The sequence below is a fragment of the Cololabis saira genome, chromosome 12 (assembly GCF_033807715.1).
Source record: "Cololabis saira isolate AMF1-May2022 chromosome 12, fColSai1.1, whole genome shotgun sequence".
NCBI classification, from domain to species: Eukaryota; Metazoa; Chordata; class Actinopteri; order Beloniformes; family Belonidae; genus Cololabis; species Cololabis saira.
Window position 1 is genome coordinate 5,597,147 of NC_084598.1, and position 12,015 is coordinate 5,609,161.

At 36.7% G+C, this 12,015-nt stretch overlaps 1 protein-coding gene across 1 annotated transcript; it reads left to right on the forward strand.

The window, feature by feature from the left end:
• The first annotated feature begins 1 nt into the window (after nucleotide 1).
• timm17b (translocase of inner mitochondrial membrane 17 homolog B (yeast)) lies at nucleotides 2-7,886 on the forward strand. The gene is made up of 6 exons (XM_061735247.1): nucleotides 2-56; nucleotides 2,098-2,197; nucleotides 2,280-2,343; nucleotides 2,560-2,688; nucleotides 2,786-2,896; nucleotides 4,875-7,886. Exons 1-6 carry the CDS (start codon nucleotides 31-33, stop codon nucleotides 4,955-4,957), a joined length of 513 nt encoding a protein of 170 aa, XP_061591231.1. The 5' UTR covers nucleotides 2-30; the 3' UTR covers nucleotides 4,958-7,886.
• Nucleotides 7,887-12,015: the final 4,129 nt, after the last annotated feature.

Here is a 12,015-nt window from a genome sequence, read left to right on the forward strand (position 1 = left end):
AGGCCGGCGCACAGCGGTGACGTCATCAACATGGAGGAGTACGCCAGAGAACCTTGGTGAGATTAGTTTCACACTTTTTGTTTATTTGTGATGGAGCTACTTATTCGGGGACTGCACTTGCATTTTTAAAATGATATTTGACCTGTGAGCGACAGTTAAATTATATTTTTTGTGGGTTACGCGGGTGTTTTAGTGTCGGGTCGGAGGTATTTAAGGGATAAAGCTGGAGCCGGGTTGTAATGTTTTCTCTTATTAAAGTTTAACCCTTAGGAATTCCTCAGGACACTTTTGTCATTTTTCTTTTTTGGTTTGGTGCTGGTTGTGGCTGTGTTACACTTTATTGGCATGCATTTTTGTAGTTGTTTTAAGTCTGTCAGTTACTCTTACCGGTCTGTTATTATTATTCACTACTGACACCTTGCAGCCTTTATGGAGGCACAAATATACATGCAAAAAACTGCTACTTTTTTCTGCATAAATCTCTTAAACCCATTCAGTTCTACTCAAAACTACCAAATATTCAACAATTTTCCAGATGTTAACCCTTCGAAGGCCAATTTGAATTCATGATGCTATTTAAGATAAGATAAGAAAGATAAGATAATCCTTTAATAGTCCCACAGAGGGGAAATTTGCAGTTTACAGCAGCAAAGGGGATAGTGCAAAAACAAGAGGCATCAATAGAAATAGTAATAACACAGTAATAATAACACACTATAAACAGTAAACTGGTATATACAATAATAATAATAATAATAAGAAAAATAAATAATAAGAAATACTAGTACATAAAAAAATAACAGACGGATATTTACAGATGGATATTGACATAATTGCATGTTGCAGTGAATGAAAGATATTGCACATTATTTCCCTTTATGTACATTTATGTACATTTGTTTTATTTATTTATTTTTCACAAAAGCGAATAGTTTTGAACATTTCAAAAAGTAGTATGAAAATGTATTTCATTGCATTAGTATTTCTATGCGGTGTCAGATTTAAATTTGTATCACCTTCTGTTGACCCTGGATCCAAATGTACCAAAACCTTCCAAATTACAGAATGTCTGGTAATTTGGAGCAGATATTAAATGGTTTCAGAGATAAATGCAGAAAGGAATATTGATATATGAGGATTTTATAGCATTTTCTTTTGTTTTTCTTTTTTTTTTTTGTAGATTTTTGGCTTGAGAATTCCCACACGGTAGTAAATTATAGGGGTCCACAATGAACATTTGTGTTTAAATGAGTGTTTTTTCTTTTCTTTTTAACTGAGAGCTGAAGTTGAATTGAAGACGATGTCAATACTGTGTGCCCTTTACGTGTGTGGGAGCTTCAGACACCCATGTTGCTGTTTTTAAAAAGGTTTTTCTTTTCTCATTAACTCTTAATGTTGGATTTCAGCTTTTCAACTGTTTGGATCTTTCTATTTGTTATGTTGTGGGTTTTTTTGCCACAATGTGCCATATATTTTGTAATACATAAGCAATGTAGTTTGGCATAGTCCTGTTACTAAAAGCATTCTCTGAAAGTTAAATCATGTGAATTGCAAAAGATGTGGTGTCAAAGAATGTATTGTGTAGCTTTAATGGCGCCTTTACAGAAGAAGCTGTTTTTGCAATAATATAAAAAAAATTAAACAGACTTTAAAGTCTCTCATTTCCCACAGTGGTCCAACTTTGAATAATGTGGGTTTGTATCAATCAGGCAATGAGTGTTTATTTAAAAAAGAAAAAAAAGTGTATTTTCATACCGCTTATTATTGCTTATTATGTGTGTCTCTTGTAAAGATATTTTATCATCTACTCATCAATGCAGAAACTGTTAGTTTTCTTACTTTGTACTGTTGCACCACACAAGAATAACAGTTTACTTTTTATTTGTACTGCTATTCCATGAAAGTAAAACATCTCCGTTCTAGTTAGTGTGATATGTTGATTTATTTTATTAGCAAATTGCCTGACATTAGTATCACCAGCAAAACAAGTCTTTTATATGACTGGTCTCCACCTCGTCAACCTTTGCAAGACATGCATCTCGTGTACAGATCCGTCTCTTATTCCTCTTATTCCTCTTATTCCTCTTATTCCTGCAGCCCCTGGAGGATCGTGGATGACTGTGGGGGAGCTTTCACGATGGGTGCAATCGGAGGAGGGGTGTTCCAGGCAGTCAAAGGGTTTCGAAACGCCCCTACTGTGAGTTCAAAATGTAATCTCTCTCTCTGACTTATGAATGAAATGAAGGTGGGTAATACTCAATCCTGATCCACTGTTTCAGGGTATTGGACACAGACTGAAAGGAAGTGCAAATGCAGTGAGAGTAAGAGCTCCCCAGATTGGAGGTGAGAAGGTTTTCTTTTTCCTTTACCATGTTGCACTTATGGGATTGATTTGAGACTCCCCACATTCAGACTTTACTTGTCTATATTTTGTAGTCTGAGCTTGATTTTATTTTATTTTTTTTACATAATAGTGACTAATTTTATTTGTTCTCTTCTTAAAACATAACAATATGCATGGAAGCAGGCTTACTAACACCTACTGGAACATTTTTGCAGGTAGCTTTGCCGTATGGGGAGGGCTCTTCTCAACGATCGACTGTGGTTTAGTTCGCTTGAGAGGGAAGGAGGACCCGTGGAACTCGATCACGAGTGGAGCCCTGACCGGGGCCATCCTGGCAGCACGCAGTAAGAGGAAAAGCAGAGCTTTCTGAAGCTGGAACCCCTGTCCTGCTCATGAACACGATACCTGGCATGTGTCACTGAATGTTGTGCTGTTCTCCAGGTGGGCCTTTAACTATGATGGGCTCTGCCATGATGGGGGGAATTCTTCTGGCTCTCATCGAGGGTTTCGGTATTTTACTAACCAGATACACAGCACAGCAGTTTCAGAACCGTGAGTGAGGCTCATTGAGTTTTGTACATTTCATTTCTATTACGTGATTGTGTTTGTGAAAGTTGCCAAGTGAGTATATATATATATATATATATATATATATATATATATATATATATATATATATATATATATATATATATATATATATATATATATATATATATATATATATACATATATATGTATATAAATAAATATAAATATATATATATATATATATATATATATATATATATATATATATATATATATATATATATATATATATATATAGGCTTTATGGCCTGGACAATATCCAGAACCCTCAGTCTAAAGCATCACCAGTCAACTTGATGGAAGGTTTTAATTATTTCTCTGGTGCCATAATAACTAATGGACTATATATCTTTGCAATCTCTTTACAGGAAGCAAATTCTATTAGCCATATTGGATAAAGTTGTGGCTAATAAAGAAAAGGGAAAGGCAGACAGACAGGATGCATAATGGGAGGAAACTAAAACTGAAGAAGCTAAATAGAATTAATTGATTTATTTATTTTTTAATACCTGTTTAATCCTGTTTCGGGTTGCAGGGCCGTTGGAGCTTATACCGGCTGTCACTAGCAAAAAACTGGGTATACCGTCTTGTTATGAAGTAACAGCGCCAACCACCACATCACTTTGCTGTTTTAAAAACAATACACATATCCTCATGTTTTATCCGTTTTGGGTTATTTTTTCTTTTTTGTTTGTGATATAACTCTTTGTGAATCAGATGAGATAGGGAGATAGGCTGGTGCTTGGTTACCATGCAAGAAACGTTTAACAGCAGAACTTTCAAATATAGCATAGTTTAAAGCAGCACTATGTAACTTTTCCACCTTAAGGTGCGGGTATGGTTCTGCGTCACACACACGCAGAGCACACGGCGCACCCGTGACACCGTCACGAATCGTTCAGAGTTCTCCGTCTCTCCATTTGGTCGCGGTGCAGTACCTCCCGCGGCCACTAGTTAGCGATCTTTTCCTGAATGGTTTATCCGACTTTTTCCGGTCACAGTAAATCAAAGAAATAAGGACAACTATTGTGCAAAAAACAAAAACAAAAAAAATCGCATATAAACGAAGAAAAAAGCCCTGGAAGTTCACTACTGATTCAAACCGGAAACCGGAAATGCTTCGCTTTCAAACGAACCAATCACAGCCCTCTCGGTCTGCGTGTGGTCTGCGTCTCCTCGACGCGTAGTTACAATTTTCGGGAGGTGCACGTCACTGACGGCGCATGTGACGGCGTGTCCTCTGTGTGTACAAAAACCACACGCCGTAGACACAGCGTCGTTTTGACGCAGAAGCATAATTCAGCCTTTAATCTAATATTTCATCATCATCATTGTGATGGTACATCAACTTCCAACAGGTTTAATGAACCTCTGTCATGGTCTGAGGGGTCTGTATCGCCTTCACTGGCACTATGTAACTTTGAGGTGCATGGTAGGAACCCTTCCACACTAAAAAACTACACATTTTTACGGCTTTGACTGCTTTACGGCATATGTCACTTCCCCCTCCTTCCCGATTCGTAGTCCAGACGAAAGCTGGGCGGGGCGTGGAGCGCAGAGCTCAGCAGAAGCTGGTATCATGGCCAAAGCAGAGAAAAAATCGAAGAAAATAAAAGTTTTATCAGAGGAGGCGAAAGTTTGTCCCATCTTATTTCATTATCAAAACAAATGCACGCGACGGGGACAGGATCTTTCTGGCAGTACGCGCTGGTGCTCATGGGAAATGTAGTGTTATTTCTGGTAAACCGCTTTTGTCCAAAGGAGCCGCCAAACTCAACAAAAGCTGAAAGTTACATTGTGCTGCTTTAAAGCAGCACAATGTAACTTTCAGCTTTTCTGGGAAATATGATATTAAGGTGGAAAAGTTACGTAGTGTCGCTTTAAGTGTCCAGGAGACCTGTGAATCTAACTTAGTTGCTTCTTCTTTTGCTTTTCCCAGCGGTTCCCTTTGCAGACGACCCTAGCCAGCTCCCTCCGAAGGACGGAGAGGAGCAGCCGGGCTCCAAGGGGCTGTTCTACTAGAAACAGGAAAGACTGGGGCCAGCTGTGGACGCAGTGAGTCAGACTGGAGCACGGGGTGGAAATAGCAACCACTACAGTGGTGACATGTAGCAGCACTTTGTTCTTGTACCTCAGGGACGCATTGTTGTAAGTTTTTGTGTTTGTGAGTGAATGTTTATCTGTAAGCGAAGGTCCTTCTGACAAACCTCATGTTTGCAACCATCAGAATCTCTTGCAACACTTTCTGCATTCATGTTGTTTGTGACATTGCTGTTAACTTTCAGTGTTAAATATTCAGTTCTGCAGAATACAGAATGGCTTTAATCAGGAAACTTATACGCCACACATATATGTTGGAAATAGTTTGACATTAACGTATTTGCTTTGTGAACAAGGGGAGAGCATCAGAACCAGTCTTGTGTACTTATATGTTGTAAATCTGTAGCTGAATCCAGCTTTTCATAGACTGGGATCAGGGGAACCAAGTTCCTTTACCTGCAAAGCTCATAAATGAATGTGCAAAGTCTTACTTGTCTCGTCTTCACAAAAGCAGTTGTGCTTAAACGGGACTTTGCTGCTCTATGAACAGTTATGAGCTGGCTGGATCTTCTCATTTAACCTTTTTTTTTAAGAGATGGAAAATGTGATTCTAAAATGTCTAACAAATTATTTATACTTGGACCACCAAAGATTGTATGCTTGGGCACAGATCTGCTCAACAGTGAAGCCAGTGTTATTATGGCCACCAGAGAGCAAAAGGAAGGATGTTGTATTATGTGGTATTTCATCATGTTTGCTCAGCTGATAATAGTGGTGGTCTGCAAAAAGACTTTTTTATTTTTGGTATATAAAGCAACACCAAGGAATTTTAAAGTAAAAATACCAGCTTCAGTTTGACTTGAAGAAATCCTTACTCGTACAAAAGAGTTTATTAATCAAAACAAAAAAGTACTTACCGGTATCTTTATGAAGCATCGTGTAGCTCTTCTATGGGTGAAAACCACCAGAAGTAACTTGGGACTCTCATCCTGGTCACCTTTCATGAGAACTGCTTATCGTTTTACAGCACTGTGTTACACATCAACAATGACTATAAGATGTAGTTATCTTACAGCGCTACGTAATAGCAGCGACAACTAAGAGATCAAAAAAAAGTAAAGATGGGAGGAGCGAGGATGAAAGTGACCAAGCAAAAGGCCAAAAATCTCCATTGTTGTAAAAGTGACTCAACCCACTGGGCTAAAAACTGCAAAAGTTACTTTGTGATACTTTTAAGTGTGAGCTGTGACAATGAATCCTAAAAACTGTAGTCTTAAAATCCTCCGTGTGTCCAAAATGACTTGGTAAAGGCTTTTCTTACAGTTCCTATTCTTCGATTATTACTTTACCTGACAGCTTTTATTGCTGTGGCAAAAATGAGTCAACATGGCAATTGACTTAAACCTCTGTCTATTCCAATAAATGTGTATTGCAATGATTCTCAACCGGGGGGCCGCGGACCCCTAGTGGTCCGTGGTGTAATTGCAAGGGGTCCGTGATAATAAAATATATATTTTTTAAATAGATCCTCTGACATTCATAGAAACAGATTCATATTTTACTCAAATGTGACCGAGACCTTTATCTTCCTAAACTAAAGAGGGTAACATGACCTTCTTTGACTCTTTACAAGTGTAATTCGTTGTAGTTTAATAAGAAATCTGGCTCCCGTTTGCATTGTTGAAGTTACTGCATGACACTGTTAATACAAACGTAACACGATCTGCATCCTTTTCAAGTTATGAGCCCCCTAGTTTCAGTGGGAATACTACGACGGAGTATTAGGGCCAAACTAAGACAAAAAAAAAGTCATAATATTTTGAGAATAAAGTCGTAATATTACGAGAATAAAGTTGTAATATTAAATATATTATAAATATAACTTCACAAGATGCTCAATATTCCTCATTTTAACACAGGGAGAAGATGCTCTTCCTGTTAGAGTTCAATAATTTATATTCTCATAATATTACAACTTTATTCTCATAAATTATGACTTTATTCTCGTAATGTTTATTCTCGTAATGTTACGACTTTATTCTCGTAATGTTACGACTTTATTCTCGTATTATTACGACTTTATTCTCGTATTATTACGACTTTATTCTATTACGACTTTATTCTCGTAATATTACGACTTTATTCTCGCAACATTATGACTTTATACTCGTAATTTTACGACTTTATTCTCATTATATTACGACTTTATTCTCGTAATTTCCAATTTTATTTTTTGTCTTAGTTTGGCCCTAATACTCCGTCGTAGGAATACACCCTTCATTTCTTTAAAATGCTTTTATTGTGAAGTATTTGCAGGAAGCTTGATCAATGACAAATTTGAAGGGGGTCCAGGACCCCAAAAAGGTTGAGAACCACTGGCTTACGGCACTATGTCACACATCAACAATGACAAATGAAGGTCATGGAGCTACGGTGGACATAACGGCAGAAGTGATTAAGACACTCAAATAAAGTAATGATGGAGGAGGAAATGAGAGAGTGACAGAGTAAGAGACCAAACAAGAGTAATCCTAGATGAAGGTGAAAGCGGCTTAACTTCTATTAGGGGTTAGGGCATTGAGCTAAACATGACAAAGGTTCCTTTGTGCTGCTTTAATTTATTACATGAATTACCACAATCACATCATGTATAGAAATAGATGTTTGAACATGTTCTTGCTTCAGTTAGTTTTTTAGCACTTTAGCAAACCTCCCTTTGCACTTTAATTTCTGCTGTACCATTGAGTAATGTAGTACTTTTTAAACTAGAAGACTCTCTTCTCTTAAACTAGCGAAGACAATGTTGTTCACAGTTTACAGTCAAACTCTGTATAGAGAGAATGTTTATTTTATTAAAACATATTTATTGTAAAAGAAAAATCATAACAACAATAAAGTTATGACATGCTATTTAAAACTGGTGTCCTGCTTTTTGGAACGCTTAACAGAAACTTCACTTTTTCTCAAACTTTCCTGAGGTTTTCAGGGAAAGGACAGAGGCGGTGCAAGGGCAGTGTGACAACAGCTCCCTTTTCAACCATGTCTCTACTACTGTGTTCATGGGGGGTGGCTGTAGGTACTGCTGCGTGATGTACTTCTTTTAAAAGCAGTTTGACAGCTTTGTGCTGCTCACTTCTGGGGGCCGAAAAAGGTGGAATTATATGAATTTGGATAAAGGTAAGAACGAGGAAGCTGGAAGCAGTAGGTTTGTGTAAGAGGTTTTGTTTTGTTTTTAAAACATTACATTTCTTCTTAAGGCAGCTCTTTACATTTTTATGGATTGAAGGAGCAAAAAATATTCAAACTCAGGAAGGCTTTTACTTAGTGATGCCGTTTTCTTCCTGCTGGAAAAGACATGGAAATAAGAAAAAGTGGTAGAACGTGATACAACTTCTATAAGTTTTATTTTGGCACTTTCTTTTTTTTTAATGTTAATCTATAAAACATACGACGGAGTATTAGGGTCAAACTAAGACAAAAAAAATGGGAATTACGAAAATAAAGTCGTAGAATTACCAGAATAAAGTCATAATGTTGTGAGAATAAAGTCGTAATATATAATATAATATATAAATATAACTTCACAAGATATTCCTCATTTTAACACAGGGAGAGGATGCTCTTCCTGTTAGAGTTCTCATAAATTACCACTTTATTCTCGTAATATTACGACTTTATTCTCATAAATTACCACTTTATTCTTGTAATATTACGACTTTATTCTCGTAATGTTACGACTTTATTCTCGTAATGTTACGACTTTATTCTCGTAATGTTACGACTTTATTCTATTACGACTTTATTTTCGCAACATTATGACTTTATTCACGTAATTTTACGACTTTATTCTCATTATATTATTACTTTATTCTCGTAATTTCAATTTTTTTTTTTGTCTTAGTTTTATTTTATTTGGCCCTAATACTAATACTCCGTCGTAAAAACATGCTCTGCAACAGTATGCATACCCTCTGTTGGTAATCAATGGCAAGGTGTGTATTTACCATCACATCAGGGTTCGTGTTCATCCACTCTGTCTTTACATTTTTGATCATTGTTATATTTTTAATGTCATCTTCTTTTCTCATTGTGTATTTTACTCTAATGACGTAACAAACAAAAAAAAGTAAAGCTGCAAGCAGCATTGATCGGGGCTTTGGATCCCTATACTCCGCCTATAGAGGGTCTGCATTGAGGTCACTTTCCCACTGGACCAGCTCCCTTACTCACACTGAGTGGCAACAATGGCTGGAACTAGTGGAGAAGATGTGATAACAGCCGATTATGGGCTTAAATTAAAGGCAGTTGGACTTGACAGTGACCCGTCCAGTTACCCCAAGAACCAGTGGTCCATGGACATTAATATTTGGTACAGTTACCAAGAACCAGTGGTCCATGGACATTAATATTTGGCCACGAATCCAGTTTCCTGATATTTATATGTACTTAATTTCTACGCCGGGGAAATACACGAAGCAAAGCTTGAAGGCTTATAAAAGTCTTGACGCTTGGTCCGACTTCAAGGCAGGATTTGTTGTAGAAATTAAAGTGATGAGGACACTCAACTTTATGATTTGACCGTTTAACGTTAGCTACCCAAAAATCCAACATTACCTGATACAAAATGGGAACCACAAATCCACGTTTCTGTGTCTGGAATCCAGTTGTTTCTGTGAATTGCAGCGATACATTTGTCTCTCTTAAGCTTATTTTTCGTCAGTCTGTAAAACGATAACTCTAATTTCTTGCTAAATCTATGAGTACAGTCGATCGTACAACAGCTCTTTCCCATTTTAGATATTTTCCAGTTGCTCAAACTGAAAGTTTACGCTGCCACTCAGTCTTTCTGCCACTCAGTCTTTCTGACACTCAGTCTTTCTGACACTCAGTCTTTCTGCCACTCAGTGGGCAAACCCGCTGTGAAGTTGCATCTGTGACGTCATGCAGCACCACTGTGCACCAGGCAGCGCTTCACCCTCCTGACCAAATGGATGCAAAATTAACCAAATACATGAATCCATCCACATGAAGAAATTTTACCTTTTTATGAACTTCAACAATTTAGTCAGCCTTTTCTTTTGACTGAAGTTCTCTTAGGTTTTTGGAGGATATTTGGCCAGTATGGAGCAGGGCTGCAGTCAGAGACTAGCGATGGTGATTGTGACTACTGGGCAGCACCAATACAGAGGAAGTACTGTGTCACAACGTTCAACATTTCTCTGAGTCATTTTCTTTTCACCACAAGGTGGTGTTCTGAGTACGAGCAAATATTAGCACATGGTTCTGTTCAGAGCTGGAGTCTAGTCATACCAATAAATTGTATCCATCTGGACAAAGCATGCCATGGATGGAGCAAATTCAATTTCCATGGCAAAACGTCAGAAACCTTGCCGTACAACCAGGGGAACTGAGTTCACTGCAGGGTTGCTATTTTCATAGTGAAGCTTCAACAAGGAGTAAAGTATAATCTTGTTACATAGAGTCCAAACAACAATTACAAGTCATTTCCTGTTCCCAATTTGCCCATGTCAACAGCTTGGAATCCGATAAAAGAAACATAAGCATGAACAAATAAAAAGCTAAACAAGAATGTAAAAAAAATATAAACTGTTTTCATGAATTAAAAGATAAACAAAAAATTTGACAAAAACCATAAAAGTAAACGGATGTGAAAAAAAAATGTAAATGTAAACAAGCATGTGAACCTAAACAAAAAAAGATAAATATAAAATCTAAACAAATATAAACTTAAACAAAAAATATGGACAAATATGAATATTAAAGAATGTAAACGTAAGCAAGTGTGAACAAATGTGAACAAAAACACAAATGTACACAAAAATTCAAACAAACACCAAAAACCTAGAAGAAACTAAAGAAAAACCACAAACATAATGAAAAAACACAAATGTTAACCAAAAAGTCAACAAAATCTGAACCTAGAAAAATTTGATTAATATAAACAAAAACCTTAACAAAAAAATGCAAACATCAACAAAAACATTTATACAAAAATATAAACAAACACGGTTTATCTAAACAAAAAGAAAACTAAAACTCAGAGGTGTCAAGTAACAAAGTAGAAATACTTTGTTACCTTACTTAAGTAGAAATTTTGGTTATCTATACTTCACTGGAGTAATTATTTTTCAGATGACTTTTTACTTTTACTCCTTACATTTTCACGCAATTATCTGTACTTTTTACTCCTTACATTTTAAAAACAGCCTCGTTACTCTATTTCATTTGGGCCTTTAAATAAAAACTATCCAGTTAAATTGCTCCATCCGGATAGAGTGAATTTGGTTGTGGTTGTTTCAGATGTTCTTGTCCAGTTTTGTTCTTACATCCGTTCCCTCAGATTCCTGCAACTAAACTTGGATGTACATTCCAATAAAGGTTAGGATAAATGATAACATGCCTCTGAAGTTTGACTTTTTGCACCATTACAATACTTATAGGCAACTAGTCATCATATCTCCTGCTCTCTGAAACACATGTTAATGCTCAATAGTACACATATATGGTTCTTTAATATATTTGCATTATACTAAGATACATTCATTTTCAATGGCTTTTGTCCTTAATGACTTTTTTCCCCCTTACATTACTTTTACTTTTATACTTTAAGTAGTTTTGAAACCAGTACTTTTATACTTTTACTTGAGTAAAAAACTTGAGTTGATACTTCAACTTCTACAGGAGTATTTTTAAACTCTAGTACAGTGGTTCTTAACCTTGTTGGAGGCACCGAACCCCACCAGTTTCATATGCTCATTCACCGAACCCTTCTTTAGTAAAAATAAAATATGATTTTTTTTACTGGTGCACGAAATGAATTGTGCATTAACATCACCTTGTTCAAATAACCAAACCAACACAGTGCATGAACTCGTCATCTTTAACGCAGCTGGTTTTACGAGTGTTTCGCCAATGGTGTGCGGTTTGCCCTGCTTTACGATCAGATAAGCAACTTCGTACAATGCTGTGAGGATCGGTTTGTTGATGGGTACAAATCCAAGAGCGGGCAGAGTGGCCTT